Source organism: Suncus etruscus, chromosome 5, assembly GCF_024139225.1.
Source record: "Suncus etruscus isolate mSunEtr1 chromosome 5, mSunEtr1.pri.cur, whole genome shotgun sequence".
NCBI classification, from domain to species: Eukaryota; Metazoa; Chordata; class Mammalia; order Eulipotyphla; family Soricidae; genus Suncus; species Suncus etruscus.
The window spans coordinates 150,487,550-150,514,802 of NC_064852.1; the positions used below are offsets into that span (position 1 = coordinate 150,487,550).

Sequence of the window (27,253 nt, forward strand, 5' to 3'; positions counted from 1 at the left end):
CCTTTAGGGGTGAAGGGGGTCAGAGAAAATGTTCACACTTGTAGCCTTTGGGATTGGAGGATTTTAGACATGGGTAGGGAGAGAGTTAAGATGCAGATGGATCTAGAAAGGCAGCTTGTTGGGGACAGAGAGATCAACACAGGAGGAAATGAGGAGTGTGGTGGTCGCTAAGGAGACACTGATCAAAATGGGAACAATAAATGAAAGCATTCATATCACAGCTGGTTGACAACAAGACACTAACAAGACCAACAGACCATGTTGCAGAAAATTAGTATTGTGCCTTGTGGCTTTTAACACTGTATAGAGGCTGGTGTAGATGAACTAAGGAAACAGAGAACTTCTTGTTTGAGGTGGGGATTTTCCAAAGTAGTATTTAGGGCCCACTCCCAATGACAGCTGGTTGAACAATTCAAAGCTGCAACCCTTGGAACCATCTCCTAGCCCAGCAACCAACTTTGAGATTAAGAAACCTGGGGTCATGGTTTTACCTTCTTCGTACTTAACAATGGAATGGGCCACAATCCCCCAGAAGAGGAGATACGTGGTCCTCGATGAAGCATTTGGCCACCCACAAGGGGCCCAAAAGAAAACTGGCCTTCCCAGCTCCCCTCTTGAAAAGCTCAACACAGCCACTCACTCTTATGTTAGGAATATTTATTTTTTTCTTCTTAAAAATGTACAAAAAATAAAATAACTGCATTTATAGTTTATAGACTTCCCCTCTCCCATTTACAAAACTATTAACTTACATTGCCTTTTTTTGTTTTTAAACATGAGCACAAACTGTCCATCCATCCATCCACCCATCCATCCATGCATCCATCTCCTTGCTTGACTTTAAAAAAGGGCTGTTCATAGAATTTGGCACAAACCCTCAGAAAATAAATGTTTGAACCACTTCACACTTCTTAAGTTTCTGGGCCGAGACATGCCTGTCTGTTCGCATCTTATTCCAAGATGACATGGGATCGAATTTTGTGATATGTCCCACTTTCCGAATATCCCCTAAAGCCTAAGAGATTTGGAAATTTCCATAATAACTTATTTAATGTGTCCGACATCTTACATGGATTTTTCTTCTAAAAGCTTCAGTCTCTGATTGTGATTAATTTAAGGGTCAAGAAGAAAAACAGAGGGAAAGAGAAGGTAAGTCTTCTTATCTTTCTGGAGTGTTTTTGCATGGGGAGATTTTTCTGCTAAGGACATGTCACAGCAAAGCCAGGAAGACTCAAAATCAAGTGGGAGGTGACACTTTATTACCCCCCCCCCTTGGGTGACCCTGACCTCATCATCTTTCTTCTGATTGTAGCCACCAGGTACAAAAGATTCACCCTTGTGTGAATCAGGCAGAAGTGCCAAGATTCACCATTTTCTTCAGGCTGGAGTATCACCATGGTTCAAACAAGGCCGGAGAGAGAGAAGGAAGGTGACCTAAGAGAGGGGCCCCCATTTTCTCTCCTCCCTAAAGTCCAGGTCACAACAGGAGGCCTTAGTACACCTGCCAACCTGCTCTGTAACCACCCCTTAGCCAGGAGCAGGAAGTACATCATACATTGGCCACTTATGACATGTATCTGTCCAATTAGAGCAGGGCCAGAGCTGAGCTGTTGAAAGCTTCTGGGCAGGTCACAACGGGGGAGATGGGAAATGGGAGGAGGCAGAAGAAACCCATATATGAATGTGGCCAGTGTCCCCATTGACCACTCACAGTCTGTCTGGGCACCTTGCCCTCTTGCCTTGGCTTTAGGCCCCCTGCAGCTGCCAAGAGAAATAGCCACTGGGGCAGCTCCACTTCCTGCTGTGGGTCCAGGAGCTGTTTGGGGTGGGAGTCCCCCTCCCCCTAGGGACAGGTAGGGAGAGTGAGCTCCCAAGGAAGACTTCAAAGTGCTTTACAAACAAACAGGACCCATGCTTAGAACCATGCCAGGCTGTCTGGAGCCTCAAAAGTTAATGCTTCAACCCACTAAGGGTACACTGGGATCTTTTCCAACCTGTACCCCGCATACACTTCTCTCAAGAATGGCAGCCTGGACAGTTCACAACTTGAGGAGTTATCAGGGGCTTATATTTCTCATCTCCAGGATAACACTTGCCCCCCATTCCCGAGTCTGTTCTGGGATTGGTATCATAAGAGGGGGTTAGGGGGTTCTCTCCACCTATAGTCACAGGAGCACAGGCAGCTAATCACCTGCCTCCAGCAGTGTTGCCAAAAACAGCCCCAACTGGCCAATGAATGGGCTGCTGGAGAGGGGGGCTGTGCTGGTGAGCCTTGATGCACTGAGTTCTGCTGTCGTACCCAACTCAACAGGCCTTGATGGCACTCTCCAGCATCTCCCAGAAAGCCCAAGACTTGGGGGAGATCTGATGCTGGGGGACTGGGGTCTGAGAGCCTTTGATCTTCACCAAGCAACAGCTCAGAAGGAGACAGAGCTAAGCGCCTTTGAAGAGTAATGGGGTGAAGGAAAAACTGGGGCCCTCTGTGGGACCCTTGGAGGGCTGGTGTGGGCACCCCAAACCAAGGAAGATAGCTCTGGTCAGAAGCGGCAGACACCCCATCTTACCCTCCCCCCACCCCACAGCAGTCACATGACCCAGTGGCACAGGTCAAATATATTATTGCAATATTATAAACACTATCTACAAGAGCCCAGTGGTTGGCTAAAGGCTTTGCCCACCCCAGGCCAGTGTCCCTGGTGCTAGGCCTTGATTGCTACCCACTGGGGGTTCCCAGAAGGACCTTTTCCAAGACCACCGGGCCTTTGTCCAGTAAGAAAACATCCACCTCTTCTCTCCACTCCCAGGAGCCCTGCTGTGCCCAGGTGCTCAGAGACACCGAGTCCAATGGGACAATGACAAATCCGGCTCTTTGGGAAAAGGTGGACAATAAATAAAGGGAACGGCAGTCCCAGGTACCTTCCTGAGGGGCTCCAGCTGGGCTCGTCCCTCAGCAGGAGCTGGGTGTGTGGGGGGCGAGGACAGGGTTCACTTCACCCTGCCGGCCCACACGAGTCTGTAACAGCAGTTGTGAGATGGGAAGACAGGGGTGCTGGGCGTGGGGGCTCCTTCTCCAGGGAGCAAGGCCATGGGACTCAGATCTCCATGAGCGTGACCTTGAAGCCTTCCAGCACAGTCTCCATGCTGAGGATGAAGGTGTCCTCATTTGAGTAGTGCTCGATGATGTTGTCATCCATGTTCACCAGGATGCTGGAGAGGAAGGGGGACACAGTGGGGACATGAGCTAGGGGGACAGGTTAGGAAAGTGGAAAGGAGCAAGAGGCCAAGACGGACCAAAAATAACTTTCCTACACTTTCTTCTTTCCACTCAGAACTCTCCTCAGGACTCCTGAAAGCAGGCAGAGATAATATGCTTGGCCAGTGAGGTCTACCAATGGTCAAGCCAAGTGAGGTCCCGAAGTAGCAGTAGCTTTTACCCAAGTCAGTGGTGGTACCTGAAGAGTGGAATGTCCAATGTGCTCTTTTTGTTTGTTTGTTTGTTTTAGGGCCACACCCAGCAGTGCTCAGGAGTTATTCCTGGTTTTGTGCTCAGAAATTGCTCCTACAGGCTTGGGGGACCATATAAGATACCCTACCATAGTGCTAACACTCCGGCCCATCCTATGCTTTCTTAAAGCTGAACTGCCTCTGAATAAGGCATCAAATACCCACTTAACTTTGACCAATCTGGGTCTGGGCATTTGGCCCTCCCTTTCCTCCACAACAACCTTTAAGGAGGGGGAAGGAGGTCAGGGCCATTTTCCACATGGAAGATGGAGACGTTTCTCAGGGGTAAAATATTTTCCCAGATTCCTCTAGGAGTTCAAGGCTGAGTTGGGATTTGGAAAATCATGCTTTGCCTCACTCCAAAGTCCCCCACTTTACCAATTAGGACCTGTTCCTCTGCACTGAACTAGTCCACTCCTTGACAGTGAGGAGAGTAAGTGATGAGTAGATAGGGCAGGCGATAAACAAGAGCTCTTGTTTGAAACCCCAAGAAGAAGCTCATTCTGATCATGTGGCTCCGAGAGATGGCCGGGTGCCAGCTATCTTAGATCCTGCATTGTTATCAGCTCACTGGAAATGCTCACTGTAGGAGATAGGGTGCTTTGCTCCCTCCCAAGCTCCCTAATGATACCTGCTCCCCCAAGACATTTGCTCCTCCAAATGCTGAGCAGACGCTGGCAGTGCTGAACTCTTTAAGGGTTGGGCCAGACTGGTGGAAGTGAGAGCAGAATGGAACAAGGACCATCCAGTCTTCGAAGACTCCAAAAGCCAGTTCTGGCTCAAGACTCCACGGAAATCCCACCCCGTTCTTACCCCTTTTTGCTTTTCTTATAAAGCTTGGCGATCTTCTCCACCGGGAGCCCGTACTTCTCGGATATCTGTAACGCCAAACACGAAAGGCAGATGAGCCAGGAAAGGTAGGCCAGTCTGAGTTAGGAGAGGTTGTCTGGGTCTTGCTCCTTACATCAATTCCAGGATGCCCAAGGGAACCCTTCTCTCAGCACCCTAACACTCAAACCCCCTTTTCCTTTGCAAGCTGTTACAGCACTCTAGACAAATGCTGAAACCAGTCCTCCCCACGCGGGAATTCAGCATTTGATTTAAGTACAGTTTCGACTTGCAGTCAGCAAGAGAGTTTGAATACTGTGTTGGCTTAGAGAGGTGGTCCATCTGGAAGAAAGTCCAGGGTGAGTTCAACTTGACCCTGGTCCAGCATCACACACATCCAAATAGATGTCACATGGGTCAGACTAACACATGGAAGAGGAAGCAAGGCCAGTGCAAGGATGACGGCAGCCCTGAGTTTAATCCCTAGGAATCACCCACAAAAATAACTTTGGCCAGTCCATGGTAGAAAGCTTACCACAAAGAACAGGGGAGTGTAGTTAGGGCAGAGAAAGGACCACTATGACAATAATAGTTGGGAATGATCACTCTGGACAAGAACCAGGTGCTGAGAGGAGGGAAAGTGATATGCATGGTACTCCTTTAAGAACAATATTGCAAGCCACAGTGCCTAATATGGAAATAAAAGGAGAAAGAATGGGGCCTGGAGAGATAGCACAGTGGTGTTTGCCTTGCAAGCAGCCGATCCAGGACCAAAGGTGGTTGGTTCTAATCCTGGTGTCCCATATGGTCCCCCGTGCCTGCCAGGAGCTATTTCTGAGCAGACAGCCAGGAGTAACCCCTGAGCACCGCCGGGTGTGGCCCCCCCCCAAAAAAAAAGAGAAAGAATGAGAGAGAGAGAGAGAGAAGAAAAATGTCTGCACCAGAGTCAGGCAGGGGAGAGGATAGGAGAGTTGGAGGGAAAACTAGGGACATTGGTGGCTGGAAATGAGCATTAGTGAAAGATGTGGGACATTGTATGACTGAAACTCAATCATGAACAACTTTGTAAAAACTAATCCACATGTATGAACAACCTTGTATGAACAACCTTGTAATCATGGTGTTTAAACAGTAATTTAAATTTTTTTAAATGGCTCAAGCCCCAAGAACCATCCATAAAAATCACCCACAAAAATGACTCTGAGAGAACCCCAAATCCCAGATCTGGAACCAACACAGGTCCCAGCAACAGCACCAGGAACCAAACTCCTTCCAGGGAAACTCCGAATATCGTCCTGGCACCAACTTGCACCAGTTTTAACATGACATCCTGACATGAGAAAATGACAAGTTGAGCTAAGAGAGGGCTGCCCTATCTCATCACCGAATGGTATGATGCAACCAGGAGTCATGTCATCCTTTTCCCTAAGCAAAAACCAAAATCACTATCTACAGAAGACTGACTTTGACAAATATGGTCTGGACAGAACCTATTGAGGAACCAATGAGGAAGTTCCTAGCCTAGGCCTCAGCCTAGGATTTAAACAAAAACCAAGATCTCTAATTCCAGAGGTCTGACTGACAACTGTGACTGAGCAGAACTTCTGGAACTATGCTGAAAGACTATACCCCAGACTCTGTCCTAGGATCTGAACAAAAACCAAAACCACTAATTACAGAAAACTGATTACAACAGTGATGGAACAGAACTCCTAGAACCATAAAGAAAAACTCTCTCCTAGTCTTCGCCCTATGACCTACGCAAATAACAAGATCTGTTGCTACAGAGGCAGGATGTCATCACCCACATCTGAGTGAAAAGTTTCCTGGCCCCATAAAAAGACCTTGGGGGGTGTAAATAAGTAAGCATGGAGCCTATAGTTGTTCCCATGGCAGTATGCTTCAAGGGCAGAGAAACCTTGTATCTCTTAGGTCAAGGGAATTCCTGTTCAAATTTCCCCAATATTTACCATGAAGGAGAAGGAGGAGGAGGAGGAGGAGGAGGAGGAGGAGGGGTAGGGAGAGGAGGAGGAAGAAGAGGGGGGAAAGAAAGAAGAGAAAGAAGAAGAAGAAGAAGAAGAAGAAGAAGAAGAAGAAAGAAGAAGAAGAAGAAGAAGAAGAAGAAGAAGAAGAAGAAGAAGAAGAAGAGAAGGAGAAGGAGGAGGAGGAGGAGGAGGAGGAAGAGGAGGAGGAGGAGGAGGAAGAAGAAGAAGAAGAAGAAAAGAAGAAGGAGAAGGAGGAGAAGGAGGAGAAGGAAGAAAAGAAGAAGAGGAAGAAGAAGAGGAAGGAGAAGGAGGAGGAGAAGGAGAAGGAAGAAGAAAAGAAGAAATACCACCTCCCCTTTTTTTAAAGAAGTTGCTGGTCTGTGCTTTTTTTTTTTTTCTTCTTTTTTTCCATACCTGATGGTTTTTGTTTTTTGTTTTGTTTTGTAATTTTGTTGTTACTCTCTTATTGTTTTTGTGGTTTGGTTTTGTTTTTCTACCTTTTTCTTCTTTTTCCCTTCCTTCTTCTAAATGGATATTTATAACACCTAGATGGACTTCTTCTAGCTCTTCTCTTTTTTGTTTGCCTTTTTTCCCCTGATAGTACCAAGACCAGACAGTTGTATGTTCATTTGGTGGAAATAAAAAATGATCAGACTTGAATAGCAATGACAAAGTCAACGACAACAGAATTGATACCCAATCTACAACAAGCGATATGAGTGGGGAACAGTTCCATTAGTACTATGGGGGGGGGTAAAGGAGGGAGATGTGGGGTGCATGCTGGGAACAGGGGTAGAGGGAGGACAACACTGGTTGTGAGAATGGCCCTCATTCATTGTCACTATGTTCCTGCTTTAAATATTACTGTGAAGGATTTGTAATTCACTTTTACCACAATAAAAATCATTAAAAAATAAAAAGATGACTCTGAGAAAAAACACAATCATGCAAATTTCCAGCAATATGAATGGAGGAAGCCTGAGTAGCAAATATCCAAATATCCCCAGAAATAGAAAATTTGCAGTTTTCATATATCCCTAATGCTGTGGAAATATTCCCAGAAAACTGAGTTTCTCACAGTCTGGCAGACTTGCTCAGAGCCCAAAGCATCTCGGACTATCTGGGTCTGAATAAACTCACACCAATGCACTCACTCATCCTCTGGCCGTGAAAACTGACAGCAAGAGGAGTTGACAAAGCTTTGGTCACTCCTGCCTAAAGTTCAACACCCCCTTACACCTCCCTAGTAAATAGATTTCTAACCCCCACTCCATTCCACCTTCAATTCAGTCAGATCAGCTCAGGGTGTTGTGACTATTGGACTCATCCTCTGCCTTAGACTCGGGTTCACAATACAATCTGAAGGATGAGAGTGGGCGATGACATTAGTCCACTAAGCTCTAACATTGGAGTATCTCCAGCTCCCCACTTCATCCTCTGGCAATTTGAGGGTAATTTTATCCAGTCCTGATTCGGGGCTGGGAGGTAGGGGAAAGGCAGAAGATATGCCTGAAAAGTGGGTTTGATTCTTGGCACTCTCAAGGACCCCTCAGGAGAGCCAGATATGATCCCGATGTGGGGAAGAAAAGCTCAACAACCCAACTTGGATTACTGAGACCATACATTTGCTGGGTTCCATTCTGGTTTTGTTTTCCCTTGACAGAGGGCATTTTCAGTAACAACAAACTCCATCGCCAAACTCCAAAGCAGATGGTCACCCTGCTGGGACGTGCATGTCCTGCTCAGAAGTACACCAGGGGATGCGTTAAGAGCCACACTCCAGGAGCTAGAGTGAAATCTGCCATGGAAACTTCCTTGAGGTTTTCCGCTTTTGTTTTTAATTTGATTAATGAATGATTATTTAATGTGTTTTTCTGGGGTGATATCCCATTGTGCTAAGGGAATCCAGCCAGGTCTCCCACAGGAAGAGCCTTTTGTCAAGTCCTTTGAGCCTCCTCCCTGCCCATTGAGAGAGAGAGAGAGAGAGAGAGAGAGAGAGAGAGAGAGAGAGAGAGAGAGAGAGAGAGTTTAGATTTATGATTAAGTTTAGTTAGGGTTAAGGGATGATGGTTGTGGTTATGGTTATGGTTAGGGTTTATGGTTTAGGGTTAGGTTAGGGTTTGTATAATACTAGTATTAGGGTTAGGGTTAGATTGGGGTTAGTGTAAATGTTATTGTTAGGTTTAGGGTTGGGATAGGCTAAGGAATAGGGTTAATAGTTAGGGTTAGGGTATGAATGCGTTTTTTGTTTGTTTGCTTGCTTTTTTGAGTTTGGGTTTTATTGTTTTTTGTTTGTTTGTTTTTTGCCACACCCAGTGATGCTCATACTCCTGGCTATGCGCTCAGAAATTGCTCCTGGCTTGGGGGACCATATGGGACCATATTGGATCAAACCATGGTCCATCCTAGGTTAGCATGCATAAGGCTAGATGCCTTATCGCTTGCGCCATCGCTCCGGCCTCTGACTGTGTTTTTTTTAACACGTATAATTCACCATTTTGACCCATTTTAAGTGGACAATTCAGTGCTTTCAGCATGTTTACAATGGCTATGGCTCTCCAAGATCCTCCCATTCCAGAATGTTTCACTGTTCTTTCTGACAGGAAAGTCATAAAGCAGTGGCTCCTCATTGCCCCACTCCTCTCTAAACCTTTCTGTCTCTCTATATGAACCTGTTCTTGCTATTTCCTGCAAGGGGCACCAGACAGGCTGTGACAAGTTGTACCTGCCAGTAACTTCACCCAGTGCTGGTATGAACACACACTTTGATGGCCTCTGCCCTACTCTTCACAACACCTGAAAGATGGGAAAACATGGGGGCTGGAGAGATAGCACAGTGGTAGAGCTTTTGCCTTGCAAACAGCCAATCCAGGATGAATGGTGATGCGAATCCCGGCATCCCATATGGTCCCCCAAGTCAGCTAGGGATAATTTCAAAGCACAGAGCCAGAAGTAACCCCTGAGCACTGATGGGTATGACCCAATAATCAAAACAAAACAAGAAGATGGAGAAATACAAACAGGGCTAACCAATGGCTGGAAAAACAAATATTGTGCTTCACCTACTAGAATATTAGTTACCAGCGAAAAAAGATCAAAGTTGTTATTCCCATTATGGTGTAGAGGTATTCCAAAATCAGAATGCTACAGTGAAAGGAAGCAGCCACAGAACCCACATCACCTTTACTCCCATGAGTGGGCGCCATCCCACACATTTTAATGCTTCCCTCTACAGCCCCAAGGATGCTTCAATGTGCTGGGTCTCCCAATCAATCAGGAGTGCTGAGTTGTCCTGACAATCCCAAGGTGGCCACAGCTCTGTGATGCCTTGGATCTCTGAGACTTAGGTATATGTGGGGGGAGGAAAAGTGGACAAAAGTTGGAAATCCTCATGCCTTCCCATTGCATCACATGAAGATCTTACTCAGGTGGATAATACAAGATGCAGAATGACCTATTGGTGGACCTAGAATGATGCACAGAAGCAAAGACATTTGCCTGGGTGGCACCAATTCTATCCTGGGCACCATATAGTCCACAGCATCTCTGTGTTAAATCCCAGAGGCCACTTGCACTGCATACTCAGATCCTCACACTAAGCCATTGGAATCACCAGTGTGCTCTCTGAATGCTTTGAGTACCATTTGGGAGTTCCCCCCATTTCCATAAGTGATAACTAAGTTTCCTAAGCCCAGATAGACTCAATTGCCTTCTTCAGTCTTCAGTCTTCCTCTAGCCACCAGAATTTTGCATGCTATATATGATATTTTAATCCAGAGAGACCACATTTTTGTTTTTAGTCACTTCCATTGCAGCAATTGAACCTGCCCTAACTAATGGCTTTTGTTCTGTGCAGCTTTGAAAGGTAAAAGTGTCTAATTGGTTCCACACCAAGACCTAGGGACACTCATAGCTTTCTCTTTCTTTCTGGCCTCTTCGCTCTAATTTGCCTTAAAGGGACCGGAAGCTGGCAGCAAGGCCAATTCCTTGATGTGCCAATAAACACATGATTTTCTCTTCTGCTCTAGGAACCTTCTTCTGGAGTCTTCTCCAGGACAGCTTTTCTGTAGGTAGAGTCCAAGAACCCAAGACAGTACATGGGTTAAGTTGCTTACCTTGTATGAGGCCAACCCTGACTCTGCTTCTGGTCTCCAAGTGCTGCCAGAACCAAGAATAATCCCTAAGTTCCTCCAGAAGTGACCCACACACACATCTGGCTCCCTCCAGCCCAGAAAGAGAGTGCAGCTCAGAAAAATAGAGCAGACAGGGGGCTGAGGGGCTGCATAACTTACCGCATCCATGAGACCCCTCACTGTGGGAGATTTCAGCATCAAAGCATCGAACACATCATCCGTTTCCTTCCGCACATACAAGAGCACTGGGGGAGAGAAGGGGACAGAGTGAGTGAGGGGAACACAGAGGCCTCCTACCATGGTATCCCTGAATCAGACGGCACCCTGGAATAGATCTTCCGTGGCCAGGGATGACACAGACAGGCTCTAGGGCACTTGCTCCTGGCTCAAGAAAGAGTTCCCAGCATGGGCCCAAGAGCACATTATGGTGTCTCCTTCTGACCCCAGCCCCGTCCATGGATTGATGACCTGCAACTGTTTAGGTGCAAGAAGAGCCACATAGCCAGAGAGTCTGAGAATCCAAGATCATACAACATGCCTGGGACCCCAGTCTGGCCTGCTGGTGCACCTGGACCCTCTCAGCTCGCTAAGTCCTGGTTGTCTCTATAAAACCGGGATCACAGTCAATGCATACCTTCATGAGGGGCTCTGTGAGGTCCCAGTGCCATTGATGAGGGAGGCACTCTTGGTTACCAGAAGTGGACAGAATGAAAGAGAAGGGGACCCGGGCCTCTCAAGAGATGCACAAGATGAACCATAGCACTGTGCGTGGCTGCAGCCCCCTGGTGGGCATACTGAGCAGGCACAGGCCATGGCATACTGGTTCCTCCATCCAGGGCAGGGAAGAGAGCCAAGAGGGTTCCCCCTGGCCCTGGCCAGCAGGCAGAGGACAGAGGTCAAACCCCACTGCCAAGCCTGGGTTCAAGCCCAGGCAGAAAAATACCCACTGGGCCATGTAACCCACACAGCTGTAGGAGGAAACAGAGCTAGGGCACTTAGTACCTTCTTCCTTCCATTCTCTCCCCAATTTTCAGAGCAAGTCTGTAGTGCAGTGTTATGGTTCTGCCTAGGGGCTCTTCTCACCCAGCATAGGTTCTATTTGGGTATCCCCACCCCACTGCCCAGAATTTAATTAGCAGGAGGATTTTTTTTTTTTTGTGGTTTTTGGGTCACACCCGGCAGTGCTCAGGGGTTATTTCTGGCTCCAGGCTCAGAAATTGCTCCTGGCAGGCACAGAGGACCATATGGGGCGCCGGTATTCGAACTGATGACCTCCTGCATGAAAGGCAAACGCCTTACCTCCATGCTATCTCTCCGGCCCCCCTAGCAGGAGGATTTGATGTATTTCTTCTTTTTAAATAAATTTTTAATTGAATCACCATGATATATTTAGAAAGTTGTTCATGACTGAGTTTCACAAACTCCAACCTCCATTCCTTTACCAGTGCACATTTCTAGCCATCCAAATTCCCACTTTCCTTCCTGTCCTTCCTTCTACCTGTCTTTATAAAAAAAAATCTCTTTCTCTTTTTTCCTTTTAGGCACTGTGGTTTACAATATTGTTATTGAAGGGGTATCATGAATTTCTTCATCTCCCTTAAGCACCCAGTTCTTGTCCAGAGTGGTCACTTCCAACTCACATTGTTATAATGGTCCCTTCTCTGCTCTAACTGCCCTTCCCTGCTCTTTGCGGCAAGCTTTCTACTATGGACTGGTCCTCCTGGTCCTTGGCTCTATTGTCTTTTGGTGTTGTTACCAAACTATCTTTTTTTATATAACATACATATGAGTGTGATCATTCTATGTCTGTCCCAGACTCTCCCTTTAACTTATTTCACTCAGCACAATGCTCTTCATATCCACCCATGAATAAAAAATTTCATGACTTCATTTTTCCTTACAGTGTGTAGTATTCCATTGTGTAGATATACCACAGTTTCTTCATCCACTCTTCTGTTCTAGGACATTTGGGTTGTTCCCAGATTCTGGTTATTGTGAACAGTGTGCATTTAGGGAGGAAAAGAACCATGTGGAAGGTCACTAGAGAAGCCTTAGTGGCGGTGGTGGTGGGGACACCAGAATATCTTCCCTGAAAGAAATCTCAGGGGTCATGTGGTGCTGAGGATCAAACTCCTGTCCTTGCACAAGCAAGGTATATGCCCCCAACCTTCAAGCTACTACTCCAGTCCCATCCATAGAAAATTTTACTCTTATTTTGCTCTGAAAATAATTTCAGGGGCCAGAGATTGTAGAACGGGGAAAGAGTTTGTTCTGAGTGTGTGGCTGACCCTAATCAATCCCTAGCATTGCATATGGTCCTTCAAGGCCTGCCTGGACTGAGTCCTAAGCACAGACCCAGGAGTAACCTCTGAGTAACACTGGATGTAGCCAAAAAGGCAAAACAAAACTCAGCCTTTTCATTTTCCAACAGCTGAGCTCTCCCCTGCCCCCCCCCCCATCCCAGCACACAGTTATTTGGAGGCTCCTGATGGTCTATCACTAGAGTCCCTGGAACTGTGTAAGACCTGGAGCAGAATCCAGACTTAAATCTCTGCTTCACTACATTTATGAGTTCCAGGGCCAAGACCCTTGATCTTGCTCTCTCTTTTGGCTTCTGTAAAATGGGAACATGAGTTCTGATAGGGAAGGGACCTTTATGATAATGATAGCTGTTAGCAACCACTCTGGACAAGAACTGGGTACTGAAAGGAGAAATATATGCTACCCCTTCAGTAACAGTATTGCAAACTAGTGTCTAAAGGGAAAAGGGAGGGAGGAAAAGAGAAGAAAAGTGCCTGACATAGAGGCAAGCTGGTGGGGGTAGAGGGTGAAGGATGGGAGGAAAATGGGGAAATTGGTGGCAGGAAATAAACATTGGTAATGGGATGGGTGTTGAAACAGGGTATGACAGAAATGCAACTATCAACAACTTTTTAACTCTGTATCTCATGCTAATTTAATAAAAGAAATGGTTTAAAAAGGAGTTGTTTTGTCAGGAGCAGGAGCAGAGAGACAGCATGAAGGTTAATGCTCAGGCCCCACAGCCAATCCAGATTCAACTCCCAGCACTGCATCTGGTCCCCTGAGTTCCATCAGGTGTGATAGTCCTGCGCTTTGCTGGATGTCACAAGACACCCTCATACGACAAACAACAAAAAAGAATCCCAATAAGCAAGCAGACACTACATACAGATGCAGGCGACAATGACTATGGAGGGTTTTATTTTGTGATGTGTGTGTGCCTGTGTGTGTGTGTGTGTGTGTGTGTGTATATGATTTCCAGCAGTGCTCTAATGTGACCAGTGGTGCTATTCTAATGCTTCTCAGCCTGGACCTGGAGTCAGCAGAACTCCATGAATAATGGTTCATGGGATGCTGGGAATTGAATTTGGGGCTTTGTGCCTGCCAGGCCTGTGCACAGGTCCTGAGAGCATGCAAAAATCAATGGACTTCTTATACACTAATCATGATGAAAAGAAATGGACATTTAAAAAATCCCATTCATATTAGTGTCACACAAACTCAAATATCTAGGAGTCAACTTAACTAAAGACGTGAAGGACCTATACAAAAAAAAAAAAACTACAAAATACTGCTTCATGAAATAAGAGAGGACACATGGATTGGGAGAATTAACATCATTAAAATGTCAATACTCCCCAAAGCATTGTATAGATTTAATGCAATCCCTCTAAGGATACCCATGCCATTCTTCAAAGAAGTGGATCAAACACTCCCAAACGTCACTTGGAACAATAAATACCCACGAATAGCTAGAGCAACCCTTGGGAAAAGGAATATGAGAGGCATCACTTTCCTCAACTTTAAATTGTATTATAAAACAATAGTCATTAAAACAGCATGTTATTGGAATAAAGACAGACCCTCAGGTCAGTGGAATAGACTTGAATATTCAAAGAATATTCAAAGACAATCAATTTATCTTTGATAAAGGGGCAAGAAATGTAAAATTGAGCAAGAAAGTCTCTTCAACAAGAGGTATTGGGACAACTGGTCAGCCACTTGCAAAAAAGCTAACTCAGACCTCCATCTAAAACTGTTCAAAAAGGTCAAATGCAAATAGATTAAAGACCTTGATATCAGACCTAGAACTTCAAGGTATATTAAACAACGCATAGGTAAAAACATTCCAGGACATTGAGCCTAAAGGTATAAAGAGGAAACAGCACTCTTCAAACAAGTGGAAGCAGAGATAAACAGATGAAATTATATTAAGCTAAGAAGCTTCTGTACCTCAAAGGAAATTAGTGCCTAGGATACAAAAGCCATCACAAAATAGGAGAATCTATTCACTCAATACCAATCAGACAAGGGGCTAATATCTAAGATATACAAGGTACGGACAGAGCTTAACAAGAAAAAAAACATATAAGCCCATCAAAAAAGGGGGAGAAGAAATGAACAGACAATTTCTCAAAGAATTACAAATGGCTAAAAGACACATGAAAAAATGATTGACATCACTAATCATCAGGGAGATGCAAATCAAAACAACAATGAGGTACCATCTCATGCCACAGAGACTGGCATCACAAAAAAGCAAGCACAATCAGTGCTGGTGGGGATGTAGGGAGAAAGGAACTCTCATTCACTGCTGATGGGAATGCCATCTAGTCCAGCCTTTATAGAAAACTATTTGGAGAATCCTCAAGAAACTGGAAATTGAGCTCCCATATGATCTAGCTATGCTACTAGTAGGGATATACCCTAGGAACACAAAAACACGATACAAAAATTCCTTCCTCACACCTATATTCATTGCAGCACTATTTACAAGAGCCAGACTCTGGAAACAACCAAGATGCCCTTCAACAAATGAATGGCTAAAGAAACTGTGGTACATATACACAACAGAATATTAGCAGCCATCAGGAGAGATGAAATCATGAAATTTTCCTATACATGGATGGGCATGAAAACATTTATGCTGAGTGAAATAAGTCAGAGGGAGAGATACATACAGAATAGTCTCACTCATCCATAGGTTTTAAGAAAAATAAAAGATATTATTGTAATAATGCTCAGAGATGAGGGCCAGAAGGACCGGCTCATGATATGAAGCTCATCACAAAGAGTGGTGAGTGGGGCCGGAGAGATAGCACAGTGGCGTTTGCCTTGCAAGCAGCCGATCCAGGACCTAAGGTGGTTGGTTCGAATCCCCGCGTCCCATATGGTCCCTCGTGCCTGCCAGGACCTATTTCTGAGCAAACAAACAAACAAACAAACAAAAAAGAGCGGTGAGTGCAGTTAGAGAAATAACTATACTAACAACTACCATGACAATATTAATGAGTGAGAGTAGAGAATGCCTTACTCGAATACAGGCAGGGGGTGGAGGAGGAGGGAGATGGAGGCATTGGTTTGGGAATGTTGCACTGGTGAAGGGGCTGTTCTTTTTATGACTGAAACCCAACTACAATCATGTTTGTAATCTTCATGCTTACATAAAAATATTATTTAAAAAAATAAGCAATAACTAGTGTTTGCTGAAGGCTTTTGATTAGATGGGTTCAAGGGCTAGACTTACTAGACAAGAAGAAGGTGGTGAGGGAGCCCCAGGGTGAAGCACCCGTATGCCAGGATCTGTCCCTGGTAACGTACCTCGCTTCACCCCTTCTTCCTTCATCTGTTTCGTGGGAGCTGGTCCAAACTCCTCCTCCATTGGCCGGAACATCCGTTTGACAAGGACGCTGCTGCTAGAAAGGGGAGCATGGTGGTGAGGGGAGGAGCCGGGAGCACTTCATCACCTTTCCCACCTCCCCACTCATATAGTTTATCCTCCTCTGTAGTCTTAGGCACCCATCCCTGTCCTGGCAGAAACAGAACCCAGACACCCATTATTTAAGGGAACCATCAGGTCTCTACCCTCTGGCCTGCAACTCCTACTTTCCGATGAGACCACAAGGCACAGGGGCAGCAGGAATGAGGCCTTCTGATAACACCAACCCTTTTTCCCAGCCAGTGCCCAGGGTCCCTCTCTCCTGGCTGTCCAAAGTGCAGGGCAGGCTCTGAGAGCAGCACAGGCAGCTCTGCTTTGTCTCGATAAGGGGACCCCACAGATACATTTCACCTCCATCTGGTGGGAGCAGATGGCAGTGGACAGTGTCCCCAAGGCCCACCCTTTGCTTTCTTGTAGAGGGCTGCAGGCTTGTTGTTGGGGGTCTAGAGTGGCCTTGCTGCTGTGTGGTCAATGGGTTCTGCCTGACTGCCCCTGACTTCCGGTCTTTCCATAACCTCTGTCTCCAAGCATGGGCTCAGTGAGGGAGAACAAACCAGCCAAGCACAAGGAGCGAGATTTGAACCCCTAGCACTACAAACAAGTGAAGCAGACAGGACAGAGGGTGATGTGAGAATGATGAGAATGGATGTATGGAAGGAAGCCCTGGGGCTAGGGGCTGAAGATAGGGTGAGGGGGACAAATCTGGGTCCGAGCAAGAGGTAAAACATGAAGAGTCACTCAGCCTGACAGCCAGGCAGGGACCTTTGAGCACCAGATCCTAGCAGGGGTCTCAAACTCAATTTACCTGGGGGCCGCAGGAGGCAAAGTCGGGGTGATCCTTGAGTGCAAAGTCAGTAGTAATCCTTGAACATTGGGGGGTGTGACCCAAACAACTAAAACAAAACAAAAAAAGATTCCTCTAGGGCAGGGCCACAAAATGTTGTTCGGGGGGCCACAAACGGCCTGCGGGCCGCGAGTTTGAAACCCCTTTGAGAGTCCAGACAATACTTGGGCCTGTTCACAGGCTAGTGTGGGAAAGCCATTCATGTGAAGCCTAGTTTCCTGGTGGGCTCCAAGAAAACACCAAATACACTGCAAATAAATTCCTACAGGTGCCTGTGTCCTTCAGGAGTTATTTATTCTCTAGTTGAATTAATGGTGGTATCCTTTGGCAGAAAGGGACCAGGGGAGGCTTATAAAAACTTTCAGACTGGGTTTGAAACATGGTTAAAGGGGCTGAAGTAGTATTCCTCATGTCCTGGGGTCAATCCCTTTCTGCATTTCCAATGAGCACCTCTGGGAGTAACTTCTGAGTGCTAAGATCAAAGCAGCCCGAGACTACCAGTGTGCCCCCAAACCCTCCCAAAATAAACAAATAAAATAAACCCAGTAACAACAACAACAACAAAAATCAAACAACAACAAAAAACTAACAACAAAGAGGAAAAGGGAGGTAGGCAATGGATAAGGCACTTGCCTTCAGGACAACTGACTACAGTTCCATCCCTCACACCCCATATGGTTCCCCTGGGACTATCAGGAGTGACACCCTGGGCACAGAGACAGCAGTCAATCCTGAGCAATGCTGGATATGGCTTCAAAACAAAACAAACAACATAAAGCAACAAAAACCAAGTCAACCAAACAAATACCACCAAATTAAAAAACAAAACAACCCAAACCATGATGGTTCAGAAGTGATTTCTATGGCTTCCAGCAGTTCCAAATATTCACTCAACAGTACTTCGCTTCACCATCTCTTTCCCTGCTGGTCCAACATCAGCTCTGTTCACCCTTAAGAAGACTTTCTTCTTCCTAAAGTCCTTTTCTGTTCTGGGCCAGTCAAGTCTCTGGAAACCTCTGGAGGTAAGGCGCCAGGCCCAGGGAAGCCTAAGACCAGAACCCTGAGTCCAGTCCTAAACGTAGGCTGCATGCTGAGAAGTGAGTCCAGTGAGTCAGAAAATGAGTTCTGTATGACAATTTCCAGTGAAAGAACCAGAATCTCAGACATTTTGGACTTAAACCTTAAAGGTCAGACTTTGGACAAGGTGCGGACCCTAATCAACAGGGCTCTGAAATTCTCTAGTCTTCAGAAAATAGAGAAGTACTTTATTTTTGATAACTGCCAGGCCATTCAGTATCTCAGGCCATATGGTTTCCATATGCATTCACTCAATTCTGCCACTGTAAGTCAAGAAAGCTGCCAGATAGAGAAATTTAACATGGCTAATAAACATGTTCTAATAAATTTAACACATTCTAATAAAATCCTACTTAGGGACATTTGAATTTCACATCATCCTCCCCACCCCCTAGATAGCATGTGATTTTTCTATTTGGTCCTTTAGCTGCGGTGGTTTGCCAGCCTCTTCTCTAGGAAATCAACACAGCCATGTCTGCTTCACTTAATTCACCTTGAAATGTTTAACAAGCAAATACCTGATTACATAAAAATAGAGCAGATCTGGCTTGAGTAGACTTTAAAAAATGACCTAGAGGTTTCAGACAAAGACATGTAACACAAACCAAGACTCCAGTGTTACATATGCTACAAAGAGACAGCCAGGTGGATACAGATTATTCTGATATTCTTCTATGAGAAAGTCAGCATACAGGCCATAAGAAAAAATGATTCCAAGATAACATCCAACTGATGTCACTTAGATCTATGTTGACTTCTAAAACTCAACTTTAAAGGCATGACTGCAATGCTTGGTGGTAGTTGAGAGACACTTATACTTTACCAACAACAGAGCAGGGCAAATGGGGCTGTTTGAACATGGAAGAAAGGTTACGTTATTTGACTTTTCTTCCTGGTGCTGAGAATGACCTTTCTTCCTAGTGCTCTTCCATTTGAGGCACATAGCCTCCCACTGTGTTCTGTCCCTGAGCCCCAAACGAGGAAGAGAGTGCTACAGGATTTACCCAGAAAAAAAGAAGTAAAGACAATGAGTAGAAAGGTCCACCTTTCTCCCCATCACTTAGAAGGAGGCTTTAACAGACCAAGTAACTTCTGAGAGTTAGAACTGGCCCACAGTGTAACCTCACTCTCTCACACCCATGAAGAACAAACTGGTTGGGAGTTCCACACCTGAGAAAATTCTGGTGGCTTCTCCCATCCAGGGGAGCATTCTAATGACCTCCTTTCAAGGACAGGGCACCAATGTGACATTGTGAAGGAGATAGGAACCTCCAAATATTATTGAAGGTTCCTTTCAGAGCCTCAAATTCTCAGGCCTACAATGTACATTACAGATAGTAAGTGCCATGATTTCTTGCACACAAGATGTGGAAGGCTCTTAGAGTCTTTGTGGTGAACTTTCCTAACTTCCATCCTTAGGGGGAGCAGAGGATGGCTTTCTGTGTTCTTTACACAAACCAGCCTCCACTCCAGACTCTGGGCTCACAGCTCACAGCAAGACTTTCCAGGCATGAGAACAGACCCACACTCTCCCAGCACTTGCCTCAAGCTCAGCTTTCTCTGGTGCCAGGGCCCAACAAAAACATCAGCCAATGGACTGTTTGAGAATGCAGAATGGAAGAAATGGAGCAGTGAGAAAAATAGTTAGTTGTTCAAAAGCAGAACTCAGGAAAGAGAGATGGAGACACTGGAAGAATAGTATGGCTCCAACTTTCCTCCCAGATGGTACCCAGACTCAAGCCTTCCTTCACTCTGGATTCTGGAATTAGAGGGGTCCCCCAACTCTGTCCATGGGGTCCCAGAGCTATTTTCACCAGCTGGAACCAAAGTTGGGTTTGAAGAGAAAGAAAAGAGTGTCTTACCCTTCTCGCTCATCATCTGTGTTGTAATACACCTGCAGAACAAAAGAACAGTCTTGCTGTAGACCAGAGACAAGCAATACAAACCAATTTTGTGGGGGCAGATGCTTCTAAGGAGGTCTTAAAAAAATCAAATGTCACCTCCTCACATTCTCACCTAGTTCATTCTTATATGTTAAGGAAGAAAAACTGGCTATTCAGTTATTTTCTATGAAAACTCATCTGATCCAATGACCATATCCTAAGCCAACCCTTGCTTTGACATGATGGAACTCCTAAAATGGTGTCTTCATACAGAGTCTAAAATCACTGTGTAATGGGAGCTGCAGAAAACATTCTTACTAGGAGCACAGGGGAACTGATGATGTGATTTGGCCAGGTGCAAAGGGGCCCCATGGCAGCTCTCTACTGCCCAGGGAGCCAAGGTTATTCATACTTCCCACCATCACTGAAAGTTAACCATCTTCCAATTGGGGGTGGGGGGTTAATCAGCTCTAGGGAGACAGTCTTGGAGAGCAGATTTCTTTGAGGTGAGGAGTTAGGGGGTGGTCAGTGTAGCAGTCAGCCGAATCAGAATGCAAGAAAACATAAAGCATCCTTATTATCTTAAGAAATCATATGAGGGGCCGGAGAGATGGTATGGAGGTCTGGCATTTGCCTTGCATGCAGAAGGACGATGTTTCGAATCCTGGCATCTCATATGGTCCCCTGAGCCTTCCAGGAGTGATTTCTGAGCATAGAGCCAGGAGGAGCCCCTGAGCGCTGCCGGGTGTGACCCAAAAACAAAACAAAACAAAAAAAAATCATAGGGGCCCGGAGAGATAGCACAGCGGCGTTTGCCTTGCAAGCAGCCGATCCAGGACCAAAGGTGGTCGGTTCGAATCCCGGTGTCCCATATGGTCCCCCGTGCCTGCCAGGACCTATTTCTGAGCAGACAGCCAGGAGTAACCCCTGAGCAACGCTGGGTGTGGCCCCCCCAAAAAAAAACCACAAAAAAAAAATCATAGGAGAAAAACTAGCGAGGATCTGCTTTCCATGAAAGCCTTCCAGACCCAATTCATTCAAAAATTAATTGTGGGTCTCTCATCAGCTTTATTTGTGTGTTTCAGAACCACTGGGGGAAAGGGTGAAGAATAATCATATCAGACATTTTTAGATTAACTTCAAAAGTCATGTCTAATTCTGATATCTGTCCCTGCTCCTGGCCTAGAAGAGAAAAGAGCTGTGATAGGACTATCAACTTTTGAGAAAGTCCCCAAGACCTTTCTCAAGAATACTATGCTGTTGCAGGGGTGGTGCCAACAAAGTGCAGATTCACTTTGTTATTCAACAATTCAGGTTATCTGAAACTCTCAGGATTGTGTTGGTCATCAGCTCAGATGTCAACTGGAAACTTTCCCCTTTTAATTTGTCATATGTCTAATGTTGTACTGTAGATTTTCTTTCTTCTCTACTTTTTGGTGGTTTTTAAGTCCACATCAACTGTGCTCAGGGGTTACTCCTGGCTCTGCCTTCAGGAATCACACTCCTGGCAATGCTGGGGGACCATATGGGATGCCAGGAACTGAACCTGGGTTGGCTATGTACTACCTGCTGTTCTATCGATCCAGCCCCGACTTTGTTTCTTCTTAAACATTAAACAGTAATATAACAGTGAGATGCACCCTCCCCAGTCAACTCCAGTCCCAAGTTTGAGCATGTCTCTGTCACTAGGACATAACAGAACCAGCTGTGTCTAGTTAGCTGTGCCTATTTTGCAGTGTGGCCCCCAGCAATGAAGGAACCTGGGCCACAGTGCTGATCACACAGCTCCGGTTTATGAAGAAAGCTACTGAGGTTGGCCTGCTTCCTTATGGTTCCGTCACTTGTGGCAAAAATGCATCTACCCTCCCTGACCAAATAATAGGCACTGGGTGATGGGCAGCTCTACAGGCTGGCATGTTAACCCACTCTTGCCCTCTTAAATAGCTTCCTACACTGTCTCTCTCAGTCTCTTCGACAGAGTGCTGCCCTGTCTCTCCTTGTATTCAGGACCCACTATTGCTTCCTGCTTTTTCTTTGTTGTTTTTAATCTTCTTTGTTTTGTCTATTTCTGGATTTGGGGCCACACACAGGGAAACTCAGAGGCTACTCCTGTCTCTGTGCTCAGGGGACCATATGGGATGCTGGGAATTGAGCTCAGGCCAATCACATGCAAAGCAAGAACCTTCCCCACTGTACTATCACTCTTGCCTCTATTGCTTCCTTCTTGACTGCAGAGCTCTTTGCATAAACTTTTAGAGTGTTTCTCAAGTTCCAGAATGCTTAAAAATAAGTCTGAATGCGACTAAAAGCTATACAATGTGCCTGCCCAGGTGGCAGGCAGAGGACAGGAGACATTGGCTGGGGGGGATGAGAGAATGATGAAATATGGGATCATTGGTAATGGGAGTTGACAATGGTGATAAGATTGTTGTTGAAATATTATAAGTCCAAAACTCAACTGCCATTAGCTTTACAAATCACGATTCTTTAATTAAATTAAAATAATTGGGGAGTCTAGCAAACTGAGCTGATTTCTTACTAAGAAATCATTTATGTTACTTGAGATCTAAGCTGCAACTACCCAACTTTATAAAGTGCCTGTCAAAGTGACAGGGGGAATGACAGTTTGGTGATGAAAGTTGACACTGGTGGTAATACTGGTGTTGAAATATTGAATGCTTAAAATTCAACCTATCAATAACTTTGTAAATCATGATTCTTTAAACTAAAATTAAAACATTTATTAAAGAAATCTGGAGAGCTTTTGATATAGACAAATTCCTAGAACCTCTTCTTCAAGTACTTTCATTCAAAGAACCCAAAATTAAACTAGGGAACCTGAATTCTTACTTAAAAATAATTAAAACCAACTGTAACATAGAAGAACATTGCTTACTCCACACCCAATCGAGAAGCCTGGTCTATAATTGCTGAGCAGGGAAAGTGTCCTTCTTGGACTCAGTTGCCCTGAAGAAAACTGGTAAGCAGCCTAGTATTCTTGTCCAAAAAAGATACTGTGTCTACAGCTCTTGGGGTCTCTGAAAAAAACCCAGAGAGCAGCAAACTGTCATGGGAAGAGAGGGAGACTCCAGCAAGACTGCACTGTGGATCTACCAGTCATAAAAGTTTGTGGAGACAGAAGCCCCATCTGCATACAAACCAATGGGATCTTGTGGGAGGGGTTATAGGTAGACACATCCATTGCCATCCCATGTCCTTGGAGGACCAGTACTTGCTAAACCATAGCTGAGATGCCTTAAGCCTGGATTTGAGCATCTGCACATCATTAGAAGTGCCGGAACACCAGCTTGTGGTTCTGCAGAGCCACAGATTCTTACCAGGCTCATGCCCACTTTAAGTACTGAGCTACACTCCCCTTTGTCCCTCCCCTCTCCCTCCACTCCCTCACTGCTGGTAGAACAAACTCATCCTTCAAAGAACCTCTGTTCTCTAAGTCAAAGTAGGCCAACTAACTCTTGCCCCAAGCCCTCTTTGAATCCAGGCATTGCCTGTCTCTTCTTTTCAGAGTCTGGACCAGGACGTTGGGGGTTTTTTAGGAAGAGCAGCATTTTGAGTCATAGCTGGTTGCAGTGGGGCTCCCTTCTTTCTTTAGCCAAGCAAGTTGGGAACCACCATATATGCATTATCCTTCGAGTGAGTGAGTGAGTTCTCCATGGAGGGAGGCTAGAACTCTCACTCCAAGGCCAGAAGGGGTATCTGCAAGGGTCCTCCCCGGGTGGAAGAGTTTAACTGCCCAGCCTCGATGGCCAGGAGACACTGAAAGGGCAGCTCTGCAATAGCTCCAACTAGCTTGCACTTCCCGAGTAATGCAGACCCCAGCACCTGGGGAGAGTGAATCAAGTCAGGTCAGCAGCGGCTAGGAAGGTCACCTTCCCCCTTAACGTTCACTGCAGCACTGGACAGTTCAGAGAAATCATGCCAAGAGAACAGGTCTGGCTATCAGCTTTGACATAGATCTGAAGTCAAATGGCAGCAAACTATAGAAATAAGATCATATGAAATTCGAGACGCAGTGCCGTTTTCCACCACTAGGTGGCGTGCCAAGGCATTAGGCTGGCCCCACAGCCCAAACCAACCAAAAACCCTTTTCATGCAGTTTATCAAAACTTTTTAGTTTCTTCCTCTTTCACTACTTTGTCAACCCTACCTAAGATCTGCTCATTCTCTTTTTCACCTTAATAATCCTGATTCTTCTCTTCCATTGCTTTCTATAAAGATCCATTTTCCACAGGGAACATAGGACTTGGTCAAATGCCCTAAATGGTAGGTCTTAGGCTCAAGGTCAGTGCTGTCTGCAAATATTCAACCTCAAGGCTCTTCCAGCTCCAAGGAAGAGAGGGAGGGCGGATGGCTGAGCATGTCCTACCTGTCCTGTCCTTTGGAGGTTTGCAAAGTGAACATCAGGGATGAAGAGGACCGGCTGAGAGTGAAGATCAGGCATTGTCTTGAAGTAAGTGATGTCACTCTTCTTCTGCAGAGGTATTGCTGCCAACTTACCATCAGCAGCTAGAAGGAATGGGAAAAGACAGAAAGGAAAGGGTTGCACATAACTGAGAGCTCTCAGTGGGAAAGCCCTTGTCTGAGCGCAAGGGCATCATTTTCTCCTGTGAAGCCTTCCATAAACCACCAAGGTGTCTATGAATCAGTCTATGAGTTGCTTTCAAAGCCACTAACCCACCAGGACCAGCAGGAAGAACAAAGCAGAGGTGAAGCTAGGGTGACCTCACTCCCTATTGTCCTCTCTGTGCCCTGGAACAAGGAGGAGGCAGCTGATATTTAGGGGGAACTAAAGAATATGATAAAGTCCCTCTCTGCTCAAATGCTCCATGACAGAGCACACGGCTTCTCTGCTACTAGAGAAGGACTCAGTTTTACTTGCAACCTATTTCTTTCCACTGCTTTCCTATCTGAGTCAGCCATACTCACAGTTGTTGCTGCACTGGGTTTGGGTCGTCTGGCCTTTCCCCTTCTTCCTGTTCTGCTTCCTCTCTTCATCTCGAATTTTCCTTTCTGCTCCCTAGAAGGGAAGAATAAACAAAATCTGGTATGTGAACTGAGCCTCCTGTCCACAGGTAAGTCACAGAGATCAGCACAGATACTGGGGGTAAGGAAGAGTGGGCCTCTCTGCCTGTTTCCATGCCGCCTGAGTCCAGGTCTCAGTTCTGAGGGTGGAGACCACTCGCTGATGACCTCTAGGCAGTTCCCTGTCTCCTAGATTGCCTCCATGTGGTATGTTGCCTTCTTGTATCCATACAGAAAGACAAGACCCAGTACTCTAGTCTCACAAAAAGAGATGAGTTATGGAATTGTAGTGATTATAATAAAATATCCTAATACCAAAAAGAAAATTCCTATTTTGGGCCGAAGAGATAGCATGGAGGTAAGGCATTTGCCTTTCATGCAGAAGGTTGGTGGTTCGAATCCCGGCATCCCATATGGTCCCCTGAGCCTGCCAGGAGTGACTTCTGAGCATAGAGCCAGGAGTAACCCCTGAGCACTGCTGGGTGTGACCCAAAAACCAAAAAAAAAAAAAAAAAAAAAAAGAAGGAAGATTGGCCTGTCCCCATGACCTCATTCCTCACTATGGAGAGAGCACTCAGAGTGGATTTTTTTGTAAATTTCCTTTGTTGTTCTGGGGCTTTGGAAACTCATCGTCCAACTGAAAATGATGACTTTGGACAAACAAGTAGACTTTTGGGTGTGGATGTTTTGTATGTTTTCAGAGGTGCTGTTCATTCAACTCAATAGAAACGAGTTGGCTCTATTCCATTCCCATTCTCTCCTGTTTCTGGTGCTCTGCATCCTTCATTGGCTTCTTTTGCTAGGTTCCAGTTGGTTACCATCCTCTCTTCTTGCCTTCATTGTTTTGTTTTGGTTTTTTTTTTTTTATCTTCTTGCAAGGTTGCTTGTTAACTCATTTTCTTCACCTCATTACTATTCTTTTCTGTCTTCCTGTTCTTGATGCAAAAACAAAACTATTCTTTTCTATCTTCTGTTCTTGCTGAAAAACACATTTTCAGGTTGTTCAAGATAGGTGATATCTATATAGACATGGCCAAGCTAAACTCCTCTCTCAGTTTCATATCACACATTTTTACTTTCTACCTTTTCTGGCAGCATTTCTTTCTTTCTTTTTTTTTTTTATTCGGTTTTTTGGGACACACCCATTTGATGCTCAGGGGTTACTCCTGGCTAGGTGCTCAGAAATAGCCCCTGGCTTGGGGGGACCATATGGGACGCCAGGGGATCAAACTGCGGTCCTTCCTTGGCTAGCGCTTGCAAGGTAGACACCTTACCTCTAGCGCCACCTCGCTGGCCCCTCTGGCAGCATTTTGAAGGATTAATGAGGCACTAAAATGGTAACCTCAAACTCCTTGAAACTGTCCACAGATCATTCCACATAAAAACAAGAGATGCGAGCTGGAATGAGGCATGATGGTCAAGAACAAACCACATGGTATGAGCTCCCTGGTTCCATCCTGGGTCCGCAAAATAAGAAAAAAGGAAAAAGGATACTTTCTAATATAAAAATGTGATCTTGGGGCCAGAAAGATAGCATGGAGGTAGGGGTTTGCCTTGCATGCAGAAGGACGGTGATTCGAATCCTGGCATCCCATATGTGCCCCCCACCCCCAGCCTGCCAGGAGCAATTTCTGAGCGTAGAGCCAGGAGTAGCCATAAAAAAGTGATCTTCCTGTTCTGCAAAAACTAAAGATTGTTGAAAAAAAAATATCACAATTTTGATGTTATATTAGAAAAATGGCCAAGAGTCATGAAGTAGGTAATTCACAGAAAAAGTTACAAAACTGTTTAAATTAAAATAATGGCATATGCATCTTACTTGTCACACAGGAGAGTATATTTGTTTGTATTGAAAGCAGCTTTCCAATTTTAGTCAAAGTCAGGCCATAACCTAAGGCAGATTCACGATTAATGAAGGTATCAAAAAAGAGATACCTTTAGAGTTCAGGCCATTTCTTTTTTTTTTTTTTTTTTTTTTTCTTTTTAAGTAAAAACGGGTTTTCTTTGTCTTATTCTGAGGTACTGAGAAAGGGGAAGGAGAAGATAAGAGAGAAAAGGAGTAGTGGAGAGTGCGGGCTTTCCAAAGGTGGAGGGAGCCCCAGTGAAAAACCCATCATGCAAGTAGGAAAGTTCACATTTCAGGAAGGGAGATGCAGGGAACATGTGCTCAAGCACCAGGTATCTAGGCAACACATGTGCACCTCGGGCCATTTCTT

At 45.4% G+C, this 27,253-nt stretch overlaps 1 protein-coding gene across 1 annotated transcript in view; it reads right to left on the minus strand.

Moving 5' to 3' along the window:
* Positions 1-3,050: 3,050 nt before the first annotated feature.
* Positions 3,051-27,253, minus strand: part of GRHL2 (grainyhead like transcription factor 2) — a 168,857-nt gene continuing 144,654 nt past the window's right edge. The window contains exons 10-16 of the mRNA XM_049773882.1: positions 24,942-25,032; positions 24,382-24,521; positions 19,974-20,005; positions 16,073-16,167; positions 10,610-10,695; positions 4,318-4,382; positions 3,051-3,207 (exon numbers count right to left, since the gene is read on the minus strand). Coding sequence (XP_049629839.1) covers positions 3,093-3,207; positions 4,318-4,382; positions 10,610-10,695; positions 16,073-16,167; positions 19,974-20,005; positions 24,382-24,521; positions 24,942-25,032 — 624 coding nt within the window. The 3' untranslated portion in view covers positions 3,051-3,092. The remainder of the gene's footprint in view (positions 3,208-4,317; positions 4,383-10,609; positions 10,696-16,072; positions 16,168-19,973; positions 20,006-24,381; positions 24,522-24,941; positions 25,033-27,253) is intronic.